The 27,945-nt window shown below is 41.3% G+C and overlaps 1 protein-coding gene across 1 annotated transcript; it reads left to right on the top strand.

Annotated features, from left to right (window-relative positions):
- Positions 1–1,772: 1,772 nt before the first annotated feature.
- Positions 1,773–27,619, top strand: sptlc1 (serine palmitoyltransferase, long chain base subunit 1). Its single transcript, XM_028602550.1, has 15 exons — positions 1,773–1,902; positions 3,496–3,603; positions 3,823–3,917; positions 5,282–5,375; positions 5,513–5,585; positions 10,902–11,034; positions 12,353–12,482; positions 12,980–13,069; positions 14,125–14,232; positions 14,614–14,709; positions 16,829–16,925; positions 17,061–17,115; positions 22,049–22,166; positions 22,879–22,952; positions 27,199–27,619. The coding sequence occupies exons 1-15, from the start codon at positions 1,849–1,851 to the stop codon at positions 27,290–27,292; spliced, it is 1,419 nt and encodes a 472-aa protein (XP_028458351.1). The 5' UTR covers positions 1,773–1,848; the 3' UTR covers positions 27,293–27,619.
- The last annotated feature ends 326 nt before the right edge of the window (positions 27,620–27,945 follow it).

A 27,945-nucleotide genomic window follows, 5' to 3' on the forward strand; every position in this document is an offset into this window, starting at 1 on the left:
TAATGGTTTTGTTACCCAAAATGGCTTCAAATATTGCTAGCACTAACAACTGCTATAGTAACAGCTGATTATTTATAATAAATGTTTAAAGACATATTTGCTCAGTGCTTTCATAAACTGTCTTTGTTTTCATTTTTGGTGTTACATGTATTGTTAGACTAATCTGTGCGTGCTTTGTTCACAGCTTCAGAGTGATAGCTAGTGCAATGAAGCTAGTGCATTCAAGATACTCAGTGAGCACCTTTATGAAAGAGCAATGCACACATTAAAAAATATAAAAAATTACACAGTAGACAAAGTCTTCAGTTTTGCTACATTACCAGACCCAAACATTATAGAGTTTTCAGCGGTGATCGATCATGAAAATCTGCAGAATGTGGCGGACTGTTTTTCTGTTGGGGGTGGGAATGTGTTTGTTAAAAATGTGCAGAGTTCTGTGTCTGCTGACTACGTGTGGCCCTGGTTATCACTGACAGGTGTGTCGGGTGGCACAGCTGTAATTGTCACATATATCTATCAAATATGACGCTTTGCATTTTAAAATTGTATTTTTATTTGCATTGCGGAGATTTCTGATCACAGTATATAGAATTTGGACAATATTTCCATATTTGTCCCTATTTTCCTGTGCTTTGTGGTTTACTTTATATACAGTTTAAAACATATGTAATGTGTATTCTAGTATATTTAGACTTTTAGGCCAACATAAATGTTATCATATTTACTACAAGAATGGAATATAAAATTAGCTGAAAGCATAATTATAATAGACAAGTGAATCCAAATAGGGAAGGCATTTTATATACTTGTTTGTGGCTTGGTGGGTTCATTGGAGTTGGAGGAACTTGGGAGCTCAGTACTTTTAAAGGGCGTAACTTTGGGTTCAACATTGCCTCCCAATGTTGAACCCAAAGTTACGCCCTTTAAAAATTGAGATCACTTTTGAGCAACATTTTAATTTTGAGCATATCAAATGCTTCATTTCCTGTATTGTGGTGAATTTTTCAGCATCAATTTATGGTACAAATGTTTTTAATTATATTAGATAATATTGGGGGGGTTGTAACCCCATCTCCCCTGTAAATTACGCCTTTGCTCCACAATATTGTCCTTGATTTCCTGCACACAGAAACTATTTTACTACAGCCGTTCATTCAGTCAGAAGGACTTTTTGCTTAACGTGGGCTTTCTGAGTAGGAATGCTTTTTCCAGCAACAGCTTCACACTCCCGCCTGGAAACTGCTCCACTGGGACACATCCTTGCTCAAGAGCAGCTCTGTGGGGGCAGCGAGGAGGACGCAAGCGCAAGCCATTCACCGCTGGCAAGTTTTGCCATAACAAGGCAACCATGTGCCATGTTGAAAAGTTGAAAACAATAGGAGACTGGCTAACTAAAAATAAATGGGAACCCAATCAATGCACCAAGTTAAGAAAAATCTTCTCTTAAGTGAAAATTGATTTTTCTTTTAAAAATATATTTTTTAAGCTATTAGTTGTTCTGTGTAGTTATTTATGATTATAATTAAAATTGATATAGTCATTGGTTATATATGCATCTATTTGTAAATATTTTTGTTTTAATACACACTTAAATATAATTTGATTGGTTTGTATTATAATTTGCCAAATTGAGTAGATCATCCATACTCTTCCTCCTCGCTTTGATTTTTAAGTCATATTTGTATTTACTATTAGTATTTAGTTTTTATTGCATGTTTCAAACAGTGAAATCAGGAAGGTAATGTTCGTGGCTGGTGATGTATTTTATGGACGGACGCTCAGGTCTACAATTTTTCTTGTGGAACTTAAACGCAGCATCACTGATGACGTTATAGAAGGAAGATAAACATGGCGTCCGGACAGCAGTGGGTGTTGGTGGAAATGGTGCAAGCGTTTTATGAGGTAAGTTTCTCCTCTCTACAGCTCTGTCGGGTAGAACTTGGCGTTTACACGCAGATTGGTCGTGTGTTTAGCTACTCGGGGATGTTTTCACTAGTCCGAGAGGCTGGTTATTGAAAAGTTCCCAGTCAGGAAGTGGCCGTGGCTCGGGGAAGGCGTGGCCGTGGCTGGAAGCCGACCAGTCAGGAGAGGCATGGAACATGGCTGAAACATAGCTAGCTAGCCACAAAAGTAGAGCATATAAATGAAAACTGGTTGTCCGAGTTATAAGGTTGAAGCCAAGATCAATAGTAAAGTTCTATATGTACTTTTGTTATTGTACAGAAATACATTTAAGGATATTCTGTGTCTGCAGTTAGAAAATGTCCTGTTGTATAGTAACACTGTTTTAGCTTTAGACCATAACTTTACAGCATTGTGTCACCTGACTGCTTTATTTAGCCTATAAACAAAAAAAGGTTTTTAGCCTACTGTTGTCCAGAGCGATTTACAAAACTGGCATAAAGTCCATCCTTTTCCATAATACTTAGTGTCCGTGCTGTGGTTTAGTTTCTATACCCCGAGATGTAACGGTAAACAGGCTCAGCTGAAGCTGGGATGCTTCAGGACTGCAGTAGGTAACGAGCTACACATCCACTACACTACAGCCTTGTGTATATCCATGGAGGTTTGCCTATTTAGCAGCCATAATTTCATTCAATATTTACGTGGTGTGTGAGTTATGTATTGTACCGAGTTTGGTTTAGTGACAACATTCTACTATATTCATAAAATACAACATATTGGACTGTCAGGGATGACTTAGTGCTCTCTCTCAGTCTAACATTTATCAAGATGGAGTTAGGCATTTAATATCCCACATTAAGAAATATTAGAAAACTACAAAATTGAATCATCGGATAAAAAAAATAAAAAAAACAGATCAGACACCGCATTATAGAAGACAAGTTATATGACATTATAGTTTAATAGTTAAAGATGAGTAATGTGTCCACATTCTATAGAGCGTTATTATGGAGAGGCTGGACAATATTACTGAAGGAATTACTGCAAAGGTGAATGCACTATGCATTGTTGTTCACTGGATGTGTCATCAGAATCAAATTCTCTTACTGCTCCCAGATGACCCTAATCTTGTGCATTGTGGGAGAGGAGAATGCAAGGAAAGAAAGACCGTTGGTTTTAGTCGTGTGCCACTTGAAATTATGGATCGGGGGGAAAAAGTTGAGGTTTTCTACCAGACATTTCCAAATAATACATTTTCTTTTTTTTAAGATTATTGTTTTGGCATTTTTAGGCCCTTATTGTTGACAGGACAGCTTAGACTTGAAGGGGGAGAGAGAAGGGGAATGATGTGCAGCAAAGGGTAGCAGGTCAGGAGAGAACCCGCGGACGCTGCGGCGAGGACTGAGACTCTATATATGGGCGCTCGCTCTACCAGTTGAACTACACAGGTGCCCAAAATAATACATTTTAAAGCTGTAATTGCAATACCGTGAAACTGTGATGTTTTTGCTGAAGGTTATCATACGGTCAGAATCTCTCAGCGGCCCAGGCCTGACACCCAAATGATCCTGGTGTCCCTGTCTCCCTCAGGCTCCTGCCTATCACCTGATCCTGGAGGGCATCCTCATCCTGTGGATCATCAGACTTCTCTTCTCCAAGACCTACAAGCTTCATGAGACCTACAGACTGACAGAGAAGGTAAGCTGAGCTCCGTGCACAGTAGAGGTGTGTGTGTGTGTGTGTGTGTGTGTGTGTGTGTGTGTGTGTGTGTGTGTGTGTGTGTGTGTGTGTGTGTGTGTGTGTGTGTGTGTGTGTGTGTGTGTGTGTGTGTGTGTGTGTGTGTGTGTGTGTGTGTGTGTGTGTGTGTGTGTGTGTGTGTCATCGTCATCATGTCTGTCCCATGGCTCCCTGTTCCAGGAAAAGGAGGACCTGATTGAGGAGTGGCAGCCGGAGCCTCTCGTTCCTCCTGTATCCAAAGACCATCCCTCCCTCAGTTATGATGTTGTCACAGGGTAAAACACTCAGACACCCCCAACCACAAACACATTTACTAACAAGATCTTCTCCAAAAAGCAGTGCTGGCTAAGCCTGTTGCCTGTTACTATTATTACATATAACTACTGTCTAATTGTCTTTTTTTTTTGATAATCACAGTTTCTTTGTTTAACTGCAATGAGTTCCTAACATGAGCTAAGGTCTTAAGGAGTATGACTGGTCATGTTGAATTTGTTTAGATATGATAAATTGTAATTATGAAAGTGATTATTGGTCAGACTATATCAATTCTATATACTATAATAACTATAGAGATTATAAATTTGACTGAAAGAGACAATTATATTGTTAATCGCATTTATACTTGAGACAATTGATTGTACAGTCAAATTTGGGATTGTTCCAGCTCTAGGGGCCAGCAGTCAGTACAGACAGTCTATCACTATGTGTATTTGGATGCAGATGTTAGATTTTCTAACATTTAAAGTTTTAGTGCATAACTTTTTGATGTCTTTTACATTCAATGCGTGATCACATAAGGCTTGTACCATGTGGACATGCCGACAGTGTTGTTGTCATTACTAGGGGAGTGGTATTGTCACTTTTTTTTGCCCGGCTGTTCAACTACAGCCCCACACTTTTTTGACAGGGCTGACATTTATCAGCTAAATATAGTTTAAACCAGCGCTGGAATGTAACCAAGTACATTTACTCCAATACTGTACTTGAGTCCAAATGTTGAGGTACTTGTACTTTACTTGAGTCTTTTCTTTCATGTCACTTTCTACTTCTACTCCGCTACATTTCAGAGAGAAATATTGTACTTTTTACTCCGCTACATTCATCTGGTACAGCTATAGTTACTAGTTACTTTAGTTACTCCACTACATTCATCTGTTACAGCTTTAGTTACTAGTTACTTTACACATTCAGATTCCTGCACACAGAACACATGTAGTTTATAAATCTGATGTTTGATTCTAAAGTAAACTAGCCGACAATATAACGGCTACAAGTCCAGCTGAGATGATGAGACCATTAAACACACAGCTGGTTGGATCCTTTACTCTTTCTACAATGGGAGGAGAGTATTTTTACACTGTGGTATTAGTACTTTTACTTAAGTAAAGGATCTGAATACTTCTTCCATTAAATATTCCAGTTCTCATCAGGCCAAATTAACCAAATACTCCAATACGTACAGTCACGCTCGGTGTCTGTTTGCCTTCTTTTTCTTTCCAACATCGACCGTACCAATGTCCCTGCGTGTATAGCCAATTCACAACAATCCATGTGAAGTTTTATACAGTCCCTATATGTTGTTTTGTGCTCTGAGCGTTACAGTAAGATGAGCATTAAAAGACACTGTTTTCCGTTACAGACCTCCCAGCCACAACATCATAATCAATGGGAAAGAGTGCATTAACTTTGCATCATTTAACTTCCTGGGCCTCCTCGACAACGAGCGGGTTAAGGTCAGTATTTATTCTCGAAGCCGTCACTACCTGTAGTTGTACTTCTTTTACATGTTTCCTTCCTTTTGACATGCTGCCAGTGAGCATCAGTGTGTGATTGGAACTCTGAATAAATCATTTTCTTCTCGTCATTACAGCAAAAAGCTTTGGCATCGCTGAAGAAATATGGAGTGGGCACATGTGGTCCAAGGGGCTTCTATGGAACCTTTGGTGAGTGAAAAACTATTTTCAGTCAGTTTTATGTTTTGGATCTCCGTGCACCAAGTGAAGAACTAATCTCTGTTTAAACTAACACGCCCAAACCTCATATCTCATCATCATTCTGGTATACTGGACATAAACAGGAGGCAGCGTGGAGACTCCGCCCTCCTGCTGGTAGTTGCCATGGTAACGTTTGTAGCTTTAGTATCAGAGAACGAGACGTTGTGACCGGTAAGAGAAATGTTGGCATCGGTGTTGTCAAAGGTCTCCGTTCGCGGCCGTTGAGACTGAAACACAACCCTGCAGATTCAGAACCAAAACAGGTCAGAAGGGTTTCCTAATGTCTCCGCTTTAGGGGCTCGGAAACACCAGAGCAGGGGGAATGAGAGGGGGACACGCCAGAGCAGGGGGAATGAGAGGGGGACACGCCAGAGCAGGGGGAATGATAGGGGGAAACATCAGAGCAGGGGGAATGAGAGGTGGAAACATCAGAGCAGGGGGAATGAGAGGGGGAAACATCAGAGCAGGAGGAATGAGAGGGGGAAACACCAGAGCAGGGGGAATGAGAGGTGGAAACATCAGAGCAGGAGGAATGAGAGGGGAAACACCAGAGCAGGGGAATGAGAAAACATCAGAGCAGGAGGAATGAGAGGGGGAAACACCAGAGCAGGGGGAATGAGAGGGGGAAACACCAGAGCAGGGGGAAGGAGAGGGGGAAACACCAGAACAGGGGGAATGAGAGGGGAAACACCAGAGCAGGGGGAATGATGGCAGTTTCTTTGTTTAACTCCAGTAATACTAACATGAGCTAAGGTCTTAAGGTGTATAACTGGTCATGTTGATTTTGTTTAGATATGGAAAATTGTAATCATATAAGTGATTATTGGTCGGACTATATATTTTTATTATTATAACAATTGTTAGTTGTTGGCACTTGAGCCTATACACGTTCATCGCAACAAATATGACTAATCACGATCACTATTTTGGCTTCCCACAATTAGAGGTGGGCGATATATCGTTTAGACGATAATATCCAAATTGTTGTCTGGACGATATGCAAAATTGGGATATCGAATATTTCATAATTTGTACAATCCGACCCCCCAAACATGAAAAGAGCTGAAGGAAGTTAAAGAGAAAACAAATAACGCACACTATAACCTTCTAAACAATTATATGTAGCGATTTTAATACTGTAGGGGTTTGTTTGACTGTATTTTTTGTACAAAATCACGATCATCCCGCACAAGAGTAAGCTGCTACTAGTTCTTACCTGTGCTTTATGACGTTCACTCATGTCAACAAAGATGGCGGTGCGCGATCGTGCAGCGGCTCTCCTGTCGGTGTATATTTATACAAGTACAGCCACACTGAACTAATCAATACAGGACCACGATACAACACACTGAACTAATCAATACAGGACCACGATACAACACACTGAACTAATCAATACAGGACCACGATACAACACACTGCACTAATCAATACAGGACCACGATACAACACACTGAACTAATCAATACAGGACCAGGATACAACACACTGAACTAATCAATACAGGACCACGATACAACACACTGCACTAATCAATACAGGACCACGATACAACACACTGAACTAATCAATACAGGACCACGATACAACACACTGCACTAATCAATACAGGACCAGGATACAACACACTGCACTAATCAATACAGGACCAGGATACAACACACTGCACTAATCAATACAGGACCAGGATACAACACATCCGTTACCAGAGCCTTCCAGGCGGCTCATAACATCCCGGAGGATATAGCCTGACCGAGCCCTCCAGGTTGTTGTTGGCGCTAGCACACTGAGCTAGCTATCTACCGGCAGAATAAGAAAATAACTCCAGCACGACCAGAGGCGGAGGACTGCATTGTTGTGCACCATGAATGGAGTACTAACTGCAGGATCGTTGCCCAGTACGGCTCACCTGACCTGGAGCCCTGTCGGTAATATACTGACATTTTATTTACTATGAAAACAGCACGCTGCCGTCTACATAGCCCCCGATGCTAACGTTAGCAAAAGTTCGATTCACTGCTAACCATAGAGAACAAACTGCGGGATACGGGATACAGGGGACTTTAACAAGGAGTCCTTAAAGTCTGTTCCCCTCCAGCTTTCTCCAGCATGTAGATTGTGTTACTAGAGGGAAGAACACACTAGACCATGTTACTCTAACATCAAGAAATAACCCAGAACTGCTCCTCTCCCTCACCTGGGCCAGTCAGGTGTCTCGGTCAGAAGGACTATACAGCCAAGTAGAAGGACTATCAGAACCTAGTCTGACCCGGCCCTGTCCCAGCTCCAGGACTGCTTCCAATAAGGACATGGTTGTGTGCAATATGTTACAGAACAGAGCCCTTTGTTTATTGTTATGATTTCATCTTGCTTGTACATTTTCCCAAGAGAACCACCGAAATAGCCTCCGAACAGGGCTTCTTTTAACTTCTAGAAGGATTTCAAAAATATCGTCTGAATATTGATATCGAGATATTGAAAAAAATTTTTTTGTCAATATCTCCCACCCCTACCCACAATCAAATTCACGTGATCGAGCGATATTTAAAATGCTTCATTCCGTTCATAGAACGCTCCGTATCAAAGTTCTTTTTTTCCCTTAAGCTCCGTAAACCACTGTCTGATCACGTGCCTCCATGAGCCAATCAGAGTTGTTCCCTGCACCGCGCAGCTTAGTTTAGATGTAGACAGTCACAGAGGACAGAGTAACTTGAGGAAAACTCCACAACAAGTAGCAGTCGGTCATAATTCGTCACAAGGTTTACCAGTTTACCAGTAAACGCAACATTTTGTCCCGTCAGTGTTGTTATTCAGACAACCGCAGTGACCAGTGCTAGTTTGAGTCTTTTAGCTCATAGCTTTAGCAGCAGACTGTTGTACGTCCTGCTGTTGGAATCCGCTACCGTGAAATACAGTCACACTACACCGTTTAGCTGTCAGCATTTTAGCCATGTTTAATCCAGTCAATACTGTAGCTAATGGTAGGCTAATGTTACCTGCTGTGTAACATGTTATTAGTGTTTACTAGCTCTCTAACCTCTAACCACAACCTCTTTTGGAGCACCAGAGCGTTGCTCTATAATCCACGTTGCTATTTCGTCCGGTACAGTGGGGGAAATAAGTATTTGACCCCTTGCTGATTTTGCAGGTTTGCCCACTTACAAAGAATGCAAAAATCTACAATTTTAATCATATGTACATTCTAACAGTGAAAGACAGAATCCCAAAGAAAATTCCAGAAAATCACATCATATGAATTTATTAAAATTGATAACCATCTGATGAGGAAAAACAAGTATTTGACCCCCTGGACAAACAGCAAGTATTCTGGCTCCTACAAGCCAGTTAGTCTTTCTTTAAGACACAGCCCCAATCCGAACCAATTATCTACATCAAATACACCTGCCTCACCTCGTTACCTGTATAAAAGACACCTGTCAACACCCAAACAACCAGCATCCAACATCACCACCATGGGCAAGACGAAAGAGCTTTCTACGGACATCAGGGACAAGATTGTTGATCTGCACAAGGCTGGGATGGGCTACAAGAGAATCGGAAAGCAACTTGGAGAGAAAAGATCAACTGTCGGTGCAGTTATCAGGAAATGGAAGAAGCACCACACCACGCCAACCTCCCTCGGTCTGGGCCTCCACACAAGATCTTGCCTCGTGGGGTGTCCCTGATCATGCGAACGGTGAGGAATCATCCCAAAACCACAAGGGGGAACTGATGAATCAACTGAAGGCAGCTGGGACCACAGTTACAAAAAGAAACGGTTGGTAACACACTACGCCGTCATGGATTGAAATCCTGCAGCGCACGCAAGGTCCCCCTGCTCAAGAAGAAACATGTACAGGCCCGCATGAAGTTCGCCATTCACCACCTGGACGACTCAGAAGAGGCCTGGAAGAAGGTGATGTGGTCAGATGAGACCAAAATAGAACCTTTTGGCCTCAACTCAACTCGTCGAGTTTGGAGGGCAAAGAACACCGAGTACAACCCAAAGAACACCATCCCCACCGTCAAGCATGGTGGTGGCAACATCATGCTTTGGGGGTGCTTTTCAGCCAAGGGGACGGGACAACTCCATCGTATTGAGGGGAGGATGGACGGGGCCATGTATCGTGGAATTCTGGACCGACATCTCCTTCCCTCAGTGAGAGAGCTGAAGATGGGTCGAGGATGGGTGTTTCAGCATGACAACGACCCTAAGCACACCGCCAAAGCAACAAAAGAGTGGCTGAAGAAGAAGCACATCAAGGTTCTGGAGTGGCCTAGCCAGTCTCCAGACCTGAATCCGATTGAAAATCTTTGGAGGGAGCTTAAAATTCGAGTTGCCAGGCGACAACCTCGGAACCTGAATGATTTGGAGGCTGTCTGCAGGGAGGAGGGCCAACATCCCTGCCGAATGTGCACAAACCTTGTCACCAACTATAAAAACCGTTTGACATCTGTGCTGGCCAATAATGGCTTTTCTACAAAATATTAACATGCTGTTTGTCCAGGGGGTCAAATACTTGTTTTTCCTCATCAGATGGTTATCAATTTTAATAAATTCATATGATGTGATTTTCTGGAATTTTCTTTGGGATTCTGTCTTTCACTGTTAGAATGTACATATGATTAAAATTGTAGATTTTTGCATTCTTTGTAAGTGGGCAAACCTGCAAAATCAGCAAGGGGTCAAATACTTATTTCCCCCACTGTATATACTGGGCACCGGTGCCCTATTGGCACCGGATTTTAACATGCGCCGTTAACGTGAACAGAAAATTGCGTTGCCTATATCTTTTCACAGTAAACACGCATGTTTGGAAAGTGGTCGCACAACAGATGAAACGGCGTACTCCTTCATAGTATCCTTCAACAAAGGAGGAATGTACCACAATATGGATGTGAAAGCAGTTATAATTAGCCTATGTGACAATACAATTTGTTTTGGTTAAAATCTAACAAATAATCATGATAATTAATCGTGATCAATATATTGATCAAAATAATCTTGATTATCATTTTGGCCATAATCGTGCAGCCCTACATATTTTATGATAAAAAAGAGGTGTGTATTTCTTTTATTTATAACCAAAAAGATGTATCTTGGGATTCATTAAAATCTTTAATTTGTTTAAAAACTCTAAAATTAATTTAATTTAAATGATATTGTTAAATCACAATCATTCCTGAGATAATTAATTGTACAGCAAAATTTGGAATTGTAACAGCTGTAAACTGTGGTCTAACTTGTTAGCGTCTCTCCCCCAGATGTTCACCTGGAGCTGGAGAGTCGTCTGGCTAACTTCATGAAGACAGAAGAGGCCATCATCTATTCCTATGGCTTCGCAACCATCGCAAGTGCAATCCCTGCCTACTCCAAGAGGGGCGACATCATCTTTGTGTATGTAATGTCTCTTCTAACTAGGGCTGGGTATCGTTCATAATCTTGGGCCTGTCAGTCAGTCATCAGGGCAGAGAAACCACCGTAGTGGCTGCTTGTCTAAGAGGAAGTGTAACGTCAACAGCACCGCGACCGCTTTCGGCTCGCCATTAATATCATATCGCAGCAAGCGCTGTCTGGGTGAAGTTTTAAAAAACTGTAACTATACTTGAAACCAACCGTGACTCTCTGAGACTTCAACAAACGTGTGTGTGTGTGTGTGTGTGTGTGTGTGTGTGTGTGTGTGTGTGTGTGTGTGTGTGTGTGTGTGTGTGTGTGTGTGTGTGTGTGTGTGTGTGTGTGTGTGTGTGTGTGTGTGTGTGTGTGTGTGTGTGTGTGTGTGTGTGTGTGTGTGTGTGTGTGTGTGTGTGTGTGTGTGACGGTCGGAGCTCCGCTCTGCAGAGAGGACAGATAAGCTTACACGCTCAGACGCATTTCGCACCGAAAGATAAAGAATTTTTCGATACTCATAGGATTGGAGTATTTTTTCCGATACCATAAAGGTGTCGACGTTCGGTACCCAGCCCTACTTCTAACCAGGGCTGTAGTACTCGAGTCTGGACTCAATACGTTGTTCTATCGTGTCAGCCTTGTCTTGGACCCGTTGGTATCTGGACTGGACTTGTCTCGGACTCGGCCATTGGACTGGCCAAATATTCCAGTTGGTCTCGACTGAGTCCAGCACTGTATGCTTTGGTTCTAAAGTAACTTTCTCCTTCAAAACAAATCCATTGATGAAGTATTAAATTGCTCTAATTTGATCCTAGAGTGTTGTTACTTTTTGATCTTTACAAATAATAATAATTATAATAATAATGCAAAAAGATTATCTTAATATAGAAGATATACTGTCTTTCACATCACATAAATTATGAACACGTAAGTAAGTGGTCTTGAAGAGGATTCTTTTTTTCTGTCTCGGTTTTGACTGTCTATCATTTGGACTCGGTCTCGACTGGTCCTGTTCTTGGACTTGTCTTGGACTCGACAAAAATGGTCTTGACTACAGCCCTGCTGCTAACGTGTACAGAGCAATATTAAGCCAGAATTCAGTGATCAGACTGGAAAAGCACCCTATACCCAAGTCTTTTTCTTTTGAAACGTTTTGTCACTGCGTTGTTGTGGTGAATAAAGACTTAAAACTACAGTTATTGTCAGGTTCAGTTCACACAGAAAACCATATCCAGCATCTCAAGCCTGCGTGTGTTTTATATGTTGTTGGTCTGTTGGGTTTAGTGTGCCATGGTTGAGTGTTTTCACTTCTGTGTTGTGTGTTCAGGGACGAAGCCGCTTGCTTCTCCATCCAGAAGGGTCTCCAGGCATCCCGCAGCTTCATCAAATACTTCAAACACAACGACATGGAGGATCTGGAGAGGCTGCTCAAGGAGCAGGAGCTGGAGGACCACAAGGTTAGGACGGAGTTATTCCAAATAATAATTTATACTATTTATCCTGCAAGGGAAATGTTTATGCTTGTATCACTCTGTTGTTAGAAAACACATTACACACAGGCCTGAATTACACACACATGCTCAGTACCTATACATGCACTAATGGAGAGATGTCAGAGTGAGGGGGCTGCAGCTGTCAATGGACAGGCGCCCCGAGCAGTTGGGGGTTTGGTTCCTTGCTCAAGAGCACCTTAGCAGTGCCCAGGAGGTGATCTGGCACCTCTTCAGCTACCAGTCCACCACCATACTTTGGTCCGTATGGGGACTTGAACCAGCAAACCAACTCCCTACTGACTGAGCTACTGCCACCCTCGAATGTGATAATGTGATTATGTGACTTGTGCTTTCATGCTTACAAATGTAGCAAATGGTATTTTTATAATCCTGCTTTCACTCAGTCTTTAATGAACGCCATATGTCTTACACAAGTCTCACACACTTTGTTTCTGCTGCAGAATCCTCGCAAAGCTCGAGTGACCCGCAAGTTCATTGTAGTGGAGGGGCTGTACATCAACACTGCAGACATCTGTCCTCTCCCAGAACTGGTACATACGATAGCCTTGATTGTCATTGTACATGGTAACATACAACAACATTTTGAGAGATATTCAGTAAAAGTAGGGCAATATATGGATATTATATCCCCATCGATATGAGTCTAGATATCGTCTTAAATTTGAGATATGGTGATATGACAAGTTTTTTCTTTTCCTGGTTTTAAAGGCTGCATTACAGTTAACCTTCCTGTTACTGTATGCTGGTAAAATATGCAAGAGGCTGGTAGAGCTGGAACAAATTCAGATGTTGCTGTACAATTGATTGTGTCAGAAATAATTGCGATTAACAATATAATTGTCTCTTTCAGTCAAATTTACAAATTTATTTATTCATTTATTACTTTTTTAATCAAATTTAAAATTTTGAATAAATCCCAGGATACATATTTTGGTTATATAGCACGGTCATGTGACCCAGATAATATAATAACACAAATACACAGCCTATGCAGTAAACACGCCTCTTCGAACTATATCCCCTCTTGTCATTTTTTTTAAGCTATGAACGTGTATAGGCTCAAGTGCCAACAACTAACAATTGTAATAATGATAAAAATATATAGACCAATCAATAATCGCTTATATAATTACAATTTGTCATATCTAAACAAAATCAACATGACCAGTCATACGCCTTAAGACCTTAGCTCATGTTAGCAATTCATTGTGGTTAAAAAAAGAAACCGTGATTATTAAAAATAAATAAATAAAATAATATTAGTTACAGGCCTAAAGGCTGGTAGATTTGCTGAGATTTGAACATTCACTAACCATTTTGCTGGTGGACAAAAAAGTGAATTTTGCAGGCCACATGTCAGCTAACGGTCAACGCTCAGTTAACGGCGGTCGGTTAACGATCAGAAAAGCCAACGGAATCAGAAGCATCCCGACGTAAAGCTGTACAGCATGAACTATAGATCCCTGAGCGTCCTTGGCTAAACTGCTGCTGCATTACTTGCAAATGTATTTGAAGTGGCGTGATGATGATATTTCTGCATGCCTCTGCTCTGTTGCCCATTCATTGTGTTGCTGTAACCGTACAGCTGAAGCTCAAGTACCAGTACAAGGTGCGGATCTTCCTGGAGGAGAGCATGTCTTTTGGTGTGTTGGGAGAACATGGCCGAGGAGTCACAGAACACTTCGGGGTCAATGTGAGTACACTCAACTTTAAATGCAGAAATACTAAATATTGGCACAGTCAAAGGCTAGCACCTGAATAAAAGTGTAACACTATCTGTATGAAACTATATGTTTTATCCCAGTTTTATTGTCTTTAAAATGTTTTATTTCTCTGGTGTGCTGATGTGAAATAAGTTAAATTCATTGTTTCCACTTATAATGGATTATAAGAATGGATTATTATAGATAATAGATTTAATTTAGTGAACTTTTAAATAAACACAAAGAAAGATGACGAAAGTGATCCTGGGATCCTGGCACGCTTCATCGATATTCCACATCCAAAAACATTTTGGGCATATTTGTGTCTCATGTGTGTAATAATAACATGGTACCATTTCTGCCATACACAGATAGACGACATTGACCTGATCAGTGCCAACATGGAGAACGCCGTGGCGTCCATCGGAGGCTTCTGCTGCGGACGCTCCTTTGTCATCGACCACCAGGTAAACACAACACCATCTTATTGATACAAGTTGAACTGAAAGGACAACCGGCGAGCGCAAACCTCCGCCCAAGCCATGCCCTCTCTCACGTCGTTAATGCAGGGGGAATTTTCCCAGTCAAGACCTCATTTTTCCCATTTCCGACACCACATGAATGCAGCACAAATGCCCTATCTTGCAATGTCATTGAAAGTGAAAAATGACTTTTATATCCGTCCCGTTATTTGGATCCGCTCTAAAATGTAAAGGGTTCTTCCTCGGGCTATGCTCCACCTTTCCACCAAGTTTCAGGAAAATTGGGCCAGTAGTTCTTTTGTAATCATGCTGACAGACAGACAGACCAAATGGAGAACATAATAAATATTTAGTCATGAACTGGCTCACGGTTCAGACAAAGGAGGGAGAACACACAAAAGGGTGGTGGGGTGAACACTCTGTGACATCAGTGATGTCTGAGTGGAGGAAAATAGTGTATGAAGATGTTGCATGCTGAAAGAGACAAAACAAAGCGAAAACAAACCAGAGGCCTGTACTGACTCGACCGATGAGTCAGTCCCTCTGACTACAATCTATGCTATTTTCAAGAGAATTGATTGGTCAGTAAGCAGTGCTTTATAACATAACCTGCTCCAGAGCAGATGAGCTGTTTAGCAGACGTTACCACTGTGATTTATGATATTCCCGGTAAAAAGTGAACCTGCGTTGTAAGACGGAAAGCCCTGAAGTTACCTCGCTAACCCAAACCCTGCTCCGTAGTCCAGGCTCAGGGACACATGGGGAGCTGAGAGAGACCCACTGTCAACACGTCTGCCCCTTATGGTTAGGGTTTGATTACATTGGTTTCACTGCTTTTTTTTATTTAAAATTTTTTTTTCAACAAGCAATTAGTTGTTAGTTTTGCAGAATACTGAAAGCACCAAAACTGCACACACTTTAATATCTGTTTATTTATTGCAAGTAATATTGTTATTGCCAGGGTGCGATTTGTGAAAAAAGCAGAGGTCATAAACACTTATTTATGAACTTCAATATCCAATGAAAAATAATCTCAAAATGAAATAACACAATCTTGGCGGAGCTCTGTAGCAGCTAAATCCAACCAGATACTGCTGCTCTGATTTTATCTTTCTATGGCACTACAGACTGTTCATGTTACAGCGCTTTACTTAGTTTAAAATACTTCTGTTTTAGGTATATAATATATGGTCTATTGGTGAAGTAGCATTGATCACTTTGAGTGTGGGGGGGTTACATTTTGTCCCCACCGGGGGTCAAAATAATTCAGCAGAGGCAGGGCTATGTAGACCAGAAAGGGGGAAATCACACTCTGGATAACGCAATATCCAACAACATTATTGCATAATTCCTTCATATTGTGCAGCCGTAATGCTTCACATTAAGCTTTGACACGTAGTCTGAGAGATTCTATCCTCAAATGGTCCAATCCACTGAACCACCACAAAGTCCATTCTGAGCACCTGTGTAACTAATAACATTAGTGATGGCTCCTTTTTATTAAAGTGAGCGAGTAAGCCATGCCACCTGTGTTTGACAAGTAAGGTTTACTGCAGTGTTGAGTGTTTGGGACCAACTGTTGCAGGTGTATCTGATGGCGTGTTGCTGTGTCTTCACAGTCGAAATATGTTAATGTTGGGTCTCTCTAATAAATGATTCTGCTCCTCACCCTCATGGTTTGAGCCACAGCTGCTTTTCTAAAATACTGCATGGTCTGTTTGTCTGCATCTCTAATTGATGGTTCCTCATATTTTCCCTGGATGGCATCTAGGTTTTTGTTCGGTTACTTTTTAATGTGGTCCAACAGTAAACAAGACTTATTGAGGGAGTGATCTCAAGCTTTTTCAAAAGTATCCAAAAACAGATTTAATGAGGTTTTCCAGCAGACAACAGCCCCACTTGTAAAGCCAGAGCTACACAGGAATGTCTTCAAAACAACTAGGTTGACGTCTTGGTCCAGACCTTACTGTCTCAGTGTTCTTTTCTATTTTCTTTTCCATTTGTAAGTATTGGTTTTTCCTGAAATATAAAATAATATAAAATTCCGTTGTGTCAAAATCCCAACCCTAAAGTCAGTTGAGTCAGTATGTCTTGTGTTTGGCAGCGTCTGTCTGGCCAGGGCTACTGCTTCTCTGCCTCGCTGCCTCCCATGCTGGCTGCTGCTGCCATCGAGGCCCTCAACATCATGGAGGAGGATCCAGGTACACGCTGAGTCTTTCTTTGAGAGAGGGCTTTCCATTTCTGATTCCCACTGATTAGACGTATATTTTGAACAATAGGCTGTTCTGTTTTCAGGCCGTTTCCTACTAATCCATCTGTCCTCATCTGTTTCGCAGATATATTCACGGTCCTGAGGGAAAAGTGCAAACGTGTTTACACGGCATTACAGGGGTAAGTTCACAGTCTGTCACTGTGGCTTGACAAAAGACCTCTATGTATGTTTGAATGTATCTAAATGTTTAATATGATCTGTTGCTGGTGAAACTATTTCCTCACATTGAAGCTACCTCCTGTGGGGTGAACACACAATTCCAGTTCCAAAAGGGCTTTCTCCTCAGTCAGTAGTCCAAATTTAGCAGCAGCAAACTGCTCTGCAGCTCTATGTACAGGTGAAAACACATTGAGATCCGATCCCTCAGACGTCTGGGACACACCCTGTAGGCCACATTCTTATAGCAGTGAGAACAGGAATTAGGCCTGAACGATTTGGGAGAAAAAAATCTAAATGGGATTTTCCTGCCAGATATTGTGATTACAATTCGATTTGCGATTTCTTTATGTTGCTACATATTTCCCCTTCTACGTTCAATAAAGTATTAAAAACTAAAAAGATTCACTGACAATAGGTAAATTCTGTACACAATCTGTGATATCTAACATTACTAAACAGTAAATCCAATAATTAAAAGAGGAATTAAAAAAATGTTCTGTCAAATGTTACACCAAACATTCAACTAAATAAACTAAATATTCACATTGGATGAATCACGTTTTCATGATCAGCACTGCCGGCAGTCGGACTCAAATGACCTCAATGAGTCTCAAAATCTGATGAAAATCTTTTAAACTGACCTTTGTAGATCTGAAATGAAGACAGATTCAGCAACTGCACGGCCTATTTCTCGCTTAAAATGTTTTCAGAAACATGTTTTGGTGAACTATTTTAGTACAATATGAGATCGTATTCTGAACGAACTGCCATGACAGTCTGGCTTAGAATTTCCAGAGAAACCAGTAGTGATGGTCAAATGAAGCTTCGCGGACCAGTGTCTTTACTTTCTGAGCTCACTAGATGGCGCTCTCTGTTCAACAAAGGGTTTTGAAAACCCATTAAATTGCCGTTCATTTCACCTTTTTCTTTGAACAGAGAGCGCCATCTAGTGAGCTCAGAAAGTAAAGACACTGGTTCGCAAAGCTTCATTTGACCATCACTAGAAACCAGACCCACGTGACGCGTCCAATCAGCTGCCGGTTTTCATTTTTGGGCAACAATACAGATTAGTGCTGCCTGCTGTTATGGAGACGTATTACGTCTCGTCTCTTCGGTGTGTTCTGAGGCACTTTTTGGACCAACTCGGGGAGACTGATCAGCCACACTGGCTTTACTGTCAACGGTTGGCCGTCTGGTCGGTGTGTCTGCAGCTTTATATCTATGGCTATGTCTGGAGCTCTGTGCCCCGCAGGTTGCCTGGAAAAGGCAGCCACCAGTATACAATAACTTTCATTTTGATTTCATAAAATGTCCCGGACATCCCCGATATGTAAGATATTACATAGACATTCCTGCTCTTATGTCTCAATGTTCTGCTGTTGCTATTTAGAAGCTGGCGAGCCTGAGTGGTCAAAGCAGCGATTGTCAAACGGTTTAATTTCCTATAAATACTTCACACTTTGTTTTTTTAAATGCCTTTTATTATGAAGCGCCAAAATCAGTAGATGTTGGATCTTCATCAGTTTATTTGCATATAGAGCGGGGAAGTGAGATCCGATCAGAAGTGGTCACTCAGGACGCGTTTAGAGACCCATTCTGCTGCCAGGTGAAAACACGCACCACTGACCACTTGGGATCGGATCACTCAGATGGCATTTAATTAAGCAATATCAATGGCTTAATATACTTAGTGATGCTTACTATGGGTGGGGGAAAAAATATTTTGGTGACCATTTTTAAAATTAATTCTTTTCCCTAGAATCAATGGGCCTCATTCACCAATATCTTCCTAAGTTTTCTCTTAAATATGTTCTTAAGAAGGTTTCTAAGAAAAGTTTACGCCGGATTCATGACGTGTTCTTAAACAGCAGAATTGTTCGCACCTGTGTTCTTAGGATTGATGAATCCCACGTCTTCGTAACTGAAAGCGCGTGCCAGTTGTTCCTAATTAGCATAAGAAAACGCCCCAAAAATTCCCATATAAGGACATGACACTTCCTGTGCACCTCCTGGGAGACAGGTTGTCGGAGCTCGTCAGAGCCGCGGTGGAGGAAGTACTGAATCTCAGTACTTAAATAAAAGTGCAAATAACCAGAGACATATTTACTTTAGTAAAAGTAGAAGGTGTCCACAACCACAAACAAGGCCTGGCTTTTAAGAAAAGTTCCTATCCTAACCATGAAACGGAAATATGTTCGGAATGCGGTTGGTTTTATCCATGGATGTATTTTATTTTCTTTAACCATGCAAGTAAACTAATAAAGTGTGTGAAGCAGCAGACATGGGGAGATGTGAAGAGGTCCAACCAAATAAATAAGATATGAACGCGTCTTACACAGCCTGGTGGATAGTAAACGACGCTGTGGAGAGAAATAGATATAGCAGCTCTGGAGCACCAGAGCCGGCTTGGATCAGCGGTGCCCCATATATACAGTATCTATGGCAACCCATATATACAGTATCTATGGCAACCAAACTTCATTAGTGAGACAAACGTGTGACGGTCAGGAAGACGTTTTGGCAGGGGGGAAACTGATCAGAAAATGTAACGGAACATTGTAGAAATGTAGTGGAGTAGAAAGTATAGATAATTGCTGAAAAATGTAACAAAGTAAAAGTCAAAAGTAGGCTATGCACTATTGAGTCTACTTAAGTAAAGTACAGATACGTGAAAAATGTACTTAAGTATAGTTACGAAGAATTTGTACTTTGTTACATTCTACCACTGCATTTCGGCCCTATAAATAGCGATCAGTCACCAAATAACGCAAGATTTAATCAGTTTAATTGCTGATGTCAATTGCAGTGTTAGTGTCTTTTTTGAATAATATGATTTTTTATCAACAAATGATCAGAAATACATTACAGTACAATACTATCATTGTAAACAACTGTAGAATTAAATAAAATGCAGTAAGCAATAATTTGGAGCAAATTGTCATCATTCAAATGTGCGTAAGAGTGCTTTTCAGTGTTCGTAGATTTTGTTAGCTAAGAACAAATCCAAGTTAAGAAAACATTAGTGAATGCCAGAATCTTCGTAAAAAAGATTGTAAGAAGGGTTTAGGAACACATTTCTTCGTAAGAACGGTTGGTGAATGAGGCCCAATGTTTTTTACTTATTTTTTTTAATGAATGATTCACCTAAATATTTCCGCTGACTACATCATATCTGAAAGTAGAAAAAGCAGAAAATCCATCTTATGTTCTTCTTTACAAAGTAAATAAATGTCTGACTGACTGACGTGTGATGTCATTCTTCTTAGAAAACTATCAGTTTTCAGAAATGTCTCATGATATATTGTCTCCGGAAGTGTTTTATTCAACTTTTGTTTTTGTTAAAGAAGGAAAAGAAAATCCCAATAATTAACACTATCGAATCACAATAGTCCTAGAATCACAATAAATGAAAATCACAAAACCAATCCAATCAGCACCCATGTATCGGGACAGAATTGGATCGGGACTAAAGCATATGGTCCCAGCTGTAATGCTTACGAACCACATCAGCGTTGCTCCAATAATGCCGTTACTGTAGGTTTGAATCCGACCCGCGGCCCTTTGCTGCATGTCATCCCCCTCTCTCTCCTCTTACCTGTCTCCAAACTACCCTGTCAAATAAAGACCATGAAAGCCCCTGATCTTTACCACAATGGTTACCAACAAAATCAAAGATATAATCAAGCTGTATTCATATTGTGGGGCAATTTGCTCACAAACAAAATTAATGAAAAAACAACTGAGAGGATGCCTGGTCTCTGTTCAGTCAGTCGGCTAACTTCAGCTAGCGTTAGCTTTGTAAAGATTAATAAATACCGCACACAGAAACACAAAACTGCTTTGCTAGCTCAATCGTGTTGTAAATGAAATATTTGCCGAAAAAACTAAATTTTTCTATTGATATATTCTAAACTACTATGTCTGCAAAGTTCACATGAAGGCTATTTTAAATAAAGGTTAAATATTTAAAAATTATATATAAATATGTGGTTCTTGATTCATTTTCATGAATACAAATGTTTCCAAAACAGTTGGAGGAGTTGTTGACCTGGACATGGCGGAGTCATATTTGAAGTGATGAGCCTGGTGTGCTATTAGCTGATTTGAGCATGTTGTAAATGATGTTGACCAATCAGATTGCCTGGTCGGATCTACTTGTTGTACACTATCAGTTGGAAACCGCCTCAAAGTCACATTCAAAGTTTCAGTCTTGCTTTTGCTCGTATGTCAGTGTTCTGTTTTTCATACAGCCAGCGTCCCCAACAAGACCCCCCACTGACACTTCAAAATCTAAATTATAGGCCTTTTAAAAAGTCTAAAATTCACTCAAGTATTGTTTTCTAGGTCTTAAATCATTTCAAACAGGTCTTAATTTTCCTGCGTCCATGCAACGCTACCTCTAATGCTCTTTTCTTTTTAATTCTGTGGTGTTGTAGTTCTTTCTTTCGCTAGTCCAAATATAATTTCTCTGTATTACGACTACAAATGAGACCAACATGTAACTTACATTGCAGCCAATCAGCTTTCGTGTTATTGGTGCGAGTCTCTTTCAGATTGTACCACAGACATAAAACAGATTCTATTCTTCAGCTTTGGGGAAGTGCAAGTTTAGCGATGCTTGGCTTGAAAAAAACTGAATTTAGGGCTCAGTTAATGTTGTGATAAAGTTCTTAAATATCAATCATAATGGTCTTAAAAAGTCTTACATTTGACTTAGTGAAACCTGCAGAAACTCTTATTTGTTTCTGTATTTGTTTATTTCATATTAATGTTTAATATGTTTGTTTGTTTATGTATGCACCATTCACCAAGGTCAATTCCACATAAGTGTAACTTACTGTGGCAATAAACCCTCTGATCCTGATTCTGATGATCTCCCCCGATGTATGACAGAACTCCGGGTCTGAAGTTAGTAGGAGTGCAGTTTGCCCCGGCGCTACACTTACAGCTGGAGAGAAGTTCGGGCTCCCGAGATTCTGACATGCAGCTGCTCCGCACCATTGTAGAATATGTAAGTCCTACCGCAGTCCCACACCAGATGATATTTAAAGTTAATTTATTATGGACATACACAGAGGTTCCTATAATGACAAAGTCCAGATGTAACATGACTAAAGTATTGAGTATCAAAATTTAAATACCTAAGGAGTAAATCTCATCAGTGTCAGTGAGCCAATCAACATGCAGCATGCTTCTACCAAGATCTAATAACGTGATTGGCTGTCTAACGTTACACGTCGCAGAGACACGCAGGAAAAACTCTACATTACACAGAGACGCCTCACGTAGTCGGAGCTGACAAATATAAAAAAAAGATTTGAGCCGTAATGTTGTAATTTATTTTTGTTTTATAAAATTTTTATTGATAAAAGTATCATTTAGGAATCGGTATCAAAGTCACAGTGTTGGTATCGGTACTGGTATGGAATAATAAGCATGACAATATCAATTTGAAACTCTTGTTTTGATTTTGACGAGGCTCCTCATACCAAGTTCAGCTCTGTCACATGTTTATGCCATTCACGTCACCACAACATAACTATTCACGTGTTCAGTAGTTTTTAATCTCGACTATTTTATGCTCCGAAATATACATTTGCTTAATCATTTTTGAACCGTGTGTCAAATGGTTCCCCTGAACCAGCTGTGATTTAAATGGTTGACATATGATTCAGTGTGTGTTATTCAGCGGCTCACAGTGGTTTCCATGTGTTCCATATCAGTGTATGGAGAGAGGAGTGGCTCTGACCCTGGCTCGGTACCTGGAGAAAGAGGAGCGTTTCCTCCCCTCCCCCAGGTAAGAGCCTCTACTGTGCTCAATTGGATGCAGTGCAACAGAATGTAATTGTAAGAGTCTCACTTTCACCCCTGTATTACACCCACATGATCTCCTTTCAGTCTAATATGCAGTGGTGGAATGTAACTTAGTACCGGTTTAGCTCTCAAGACATCCAAAGGAGGCTAAGTTACCGTAGCCACACTGGAAATGAAAGGATGCATCTGTAATGTATTCTCTTATTGTAAATGAATGATTTTCTGTCTGAACTAACTAACTATGACCTCCTTGTAACTCAGTAATCTACAGTAGGTAATGAAGCACCATAAAGTAAGTTTTAGGACAGCAGGTGTGGTAAAACACTACCGCTTTAGTCCAAAGGGGCCGCTAGAATCAAATCAAACTGAAAGTTATATATAGCCACAAGAATTCCGGCAAATTTTTACATTAATCTTGATCGCTATAAATAAGGTTTTAGAGTGCCTTTGTGCCTCTTAACAGACACAAAATGCAAGTAAGGGCGTTTTCACACCTGTAGTTTGTTTGCTTAGGTCTGAATCAGTTGGTGAGGTAGTAAACTGGGAGCAATTTGCCCTCGGTCGGTTTGGTTTGGGTTCACACCCAGCTGGTTTGACCACGGAGATACGAGTGATGGAAAGCAAGCTTGACTGCAGTCTATTTCTGTGATAGAAACACTGCAAGCTGCTACAGTCTGCTGCTCTGCTGCATTGCAGACTGCTGAACAAACCTGACTACAGGAGACACTAGCTCAGACTGCTGGACACACCTGACTACAGGAGACACTAGCTCAGACTGCTGGACACACCTGACTACAGGAGACACTAGCTCAGACTGCTGGAGACATCAGCTCAGACTGCTGAACACACCTGACTACAGGAGACACTAGCTCAGACTGGAGGACACACCTGACTACAGGAGACACTAGCTCAGACTGCTGAACACACCTGACTACAGGAGACATCAGCTCAGACTGCTGAACACACCTGACTACAGGAGACACTAGCTCAGACTGCTGAACACACCTGACTACAGGAGACACTAGCTCAGACTGGAGGACACACCTGACTACAGGAGACACTAGCTCAGACTGGAGGACACACCTGACTACAGGAGACACTAGCTCAGACTGCTGGACACACCTGACTACAGGAGACACTAGCTCAGACTGCTGAACACACCTGACTACAGGAGACACTAGCTCAGACTGGAGGACACACCTGACTACAGGAGACACTAGCTCAGACTGGAGGACACACCTGACTACAGGAGACACTAGCTCAGACTGGAGGACACACCTGACTACAGGAGACACTAGCTCAGACTGGAGGACACACCTGACTACAGGAGACACTAGCTCAGACTGGAGGACACACCTGACTACAGGAGACACTAGCTCAGACTGGAGGACACACCTGACTACAGGAGACACTAGCTCAGACTGAAGGACACACCTGACTACAGGAGACATCAGCTCAGACTGGAGGACACACCTGACTACAGGAGACACTAGCTCAGACTGCTGAACACACCTGACTACAGGCGACACTAGCTCAGACTGGAGGACACACCTGACTACAGGAGACACTAGCTCAGACTGGAGGACACACCTGACTACAGGAGACACTAGCTCAGACTTGCGGAGTACATATCAGTTGGGTCTGTTCAAAGTCGGATCCCGTTCTCACCGCTCCAGAGTTAGATTGAAAGCGTACCGAGACCAACTCATCAAGCAGATCCTGGTACGCTTGTTTGGTCGCTTTTGGTGCGCACCAGAGTTTGTTTGCCGCGTTCTTACCTGCCCAAACGAACCGCACCAGCGGGGCAAACCAACTGTAATTCGATTCAACCCAACTAAAGGCACTCTGTGTGAAAACGCCCTAAAATGTGACAACAAGATGCGTTTTCAGACATTGTTTAAATTCACCTACCCTGTCTCTATCCTGCCAGTAGCTAGCTCGCCCTGCTAGCTGATAGCTGTTAGCTGTTAGCTGCTAGCTGCCGTCCGTGATAAGTGTGTTCAGGCAGGCTTATTCTGTGATAATCATCACGCAACAGTTCCATGTGTATTTGTAGCTTATCCATTTTGTGTGTGATCGATCTGATGTTGGTGAGTAGGAGGCTTGGCATTGTCAATCTGTGTGGTAGACATTTTAATTGCATTTTGTGTCTGTTAAGAGGCACAAAGGCATTCTAAAACCTGCCCCGACAACTTTTTTTAGCTGAGTGGAAGCTTGTAGACGTAGCTGCAGCTACTCCATGTTGACCACACCGATTTGGCTTGTTTTTTTTTCTATCGACTGTACTCCCATATTTATAGCGATCAAGATTAATGTAAAAATTTGCCGGAATTCTCCTTTAAGTAAAGGATCTGAATACTTCTTCCACCATTGCTAATATACTGTATGACTGCACCAGTAATGATTCATTATTGTTGTTAATGAGAGACACTTTACCCTTCATCACCATCAACACACACACTGTACTTTATTCTAACACTGACACACACACACACTGTACTTTATTCTAACACTGACACACACACACACTGTACTTTATTCTAACACTGACACACACACACACACACTGTACTTTATTCTGACTCACACACACACTGTACTATAATCTGTCTCTCACACACACATATACACACACTGTACTATAATCTTTCTCTCTCTCTCTCTCTCACACACACACACACACACACACACACACACACACACACACACCTTCTTGCTGACACAAATACTCACTAGAATACCTGTGTATTAATTATGTGCATTAATCTGCCGCTGAAAATAGTCCCCGACAAACTCCCTGTTTACTCCTGTTTGAGTAACGTTTGTTAAAAGCTAGAGTGAGCAGCTGTTTTAGGAAACCACTGAAACTTTTTTTTTTTTTTTTTTTTTTTTTTTTTAAAGAAATAAAAGCACATATGTGTCAGCTGTTGTTAAAGGTTTACATCTTCAGTAGGAACCAATGGGCTTGGAGCTGAGAGCCACATATTTACATCTACTCAGAGCTGCAAAGATTATAGATTAATGGATTAGTTGTCAACTGTTAAATTAATCTCCAACTATTTAGATAATCGAATAGGCTGAATCATTTTTTTAAGGAAAAAGCTAGTGTGAAGTCTGCTTGTTAGATGTGAATATGGTCTAGCTTCTTCTCTCCTCTGTGACAAGAAACTGAATATCTTTTGAGTTGGGGACAAAACAAGACATTTCATTTTGGGCTTTGGGAATCTCTGATCCACATTTTTCACCATTTTCTGCCATTTTCGAGACCAAACGACTAATCCATCCAGAATGGACTATGAAAATAAGCGTTAGTTGCAGCCCTACTGGAGATGGAGGGCAGAGAGCGTAGAGGAGTATACATGATGAGTGTGGGAAGAGATGGTGCTAGTTCTCCAGTTAAATAACGGGAACCTTATTCACCTATCTATGGAAATGAGATACAAATATTTAAAATGTAGGACTGAACGATGAATCATCTTCAAATCAAGATTTGAAAGAAGGCGATTAGCTAATCGTGAAGTCTTTATATATTCAACATTTTTTATTCCTCTTTTAATTATTATATTTACTGTTTTTTCACAAGATAAATGCTGGAATATTGTTACATATAACAGATTGTTTACAGAAAAGTCCTATTTTCAGTGGATCTTTCATTTAGTTTGTATAACTTTATATAACATGATTATAGGAGGTGTAACATGTACATACTGCTGTTGAACTGAGACAGATCACACATTCCACGCTTATGAAAAGAAAAACACTTATTGCTGCAATTCATATCCATGTTCTCTTACTTTTTATATAGAGTCAGGGTTTCCCCCAGAAAAGTTGTTTAGCCCGGTGGCAGGTGTCTTTTTTGATGAGGGCGAGGTTGGAGCCCAGTAGCCCTACTCTATCTGTAAAGTGTCCTGAGATAACTTCTGCAAGGACATGACACTATAAATCAAATGGAATCCACTGGGGGTAACTGTGTGTGTGTGTGTGTGTGTGTGTGTGTGTGTGTGTGTGTGTGTGTGTGTGTGTGTGTGTGTGTGTGTGTGTGTGTGTGTGTGTGTGTGTGTGTGTGTGTGTGTGTGTGTGTGTGTGTGTGTGTGTGTGTGTCTGTGTCTGTGTGTGTGTGTGTGTGTGTGTCTGTGTGTGTCTGTGTGTCTGTGTCTGTGTCTGTGTGTGTGTGTCTGTGTCTGTGTCTGTGTGTGTGTGTCTGTCTGTGTCTGTGTCTGTGTCTCCAGTATCAGGGTGGTGGTCACCATCGAGCAGACAGACCAGGACATCCAGAAGGCCGTGTCTTGTATCCAGGAGGCAGCGTCAGCCATCCTCAAATGACTGGCCACCCGGAGCACACATCCCTGGGGCGTTAGCAGCCGTCCACTCAGGGGGCGGGGTCGGACAGCACTGGGAGGGGACACTCCTGACTCAACGTGACATCATTATTGTTACTGACAATTCCACGGTCTATGTGCCGGCCTGGCCTTTGTTTGTCTCTTTTAATTCTCTGCCTCTCTCTTTTGTTCTCATCCATCATGTGTAGGGCTGGGTATCGTTCTAAAATATTCCATATCGAGACCAATACCGTGACTTTGATACCGTGTCCTAAATTATACTTTGTCCCATACCAATTTTATAAAAATAAAATGACAACATTACACATTACGGCACAAATCTTTGTATTTATTTCTCAGCTCCCACTATGTGAGCCCCGTCCCTGTGTAACGTTAGACAGCCAATCACAGACATTATTAGCTCTTGGTAGAAGCATGCTGCATGCTGATTGGCTCACTGATGCTGATGAGATTTACTCCTTAGGTGTTGAAATTGGGTATTGAATGACGAGGCATTTTTCAATACTCAATACTTTAGAGGCAGTTTGGTCGGTGCCTTAAAAGTCCTGAATTGGGTACCCAGCCTTTATCATGTGTCATAATCATACTGTGCGCACTACATGTTGTACATTGTTATGAATGTAAGAGCGAGCCTTC

Source organism: Perca flavescens, chromosome 16 (genome assembly GCF_004354835.1).
Source record: "Perca flavescens isolate YP-PL-M2 chromosome 16, PFLA_1.0, whole genome shotgun sequence".
In the NCBI taxonomy this organism is placed as follows: Eukaryota; Metazoa; Chordata; class Actinopteri; order Perciformes; family Percidae; genus Perca; species Perca flavescens.

Excerpts from the sequence above, each read along its gene's own strand:
- sptlc1 (XM_028602550.1), top strand. The coding sequence starts at position 1,849 with ATGGCGTCCGGACAGCAGTGGGTGTTGGTGGAAATGGTGCAAGCGTTT. Across the intron at positions 12,483-12,979 it reads AGGAGCTGGAGGACCACAAG|AATCCTCGCAAAGCTCGAGT; the intron begins GTTAGGACGGAG and ends TTTCTGCTGCAG. Across the intron at positions 14,233-14,613 it reads CAGAACACTTCGGGGTCAAT|ATAGACGACATTGACCTGAT; the intron begins GTGAGTACACTC and ends TGCCATACACAG.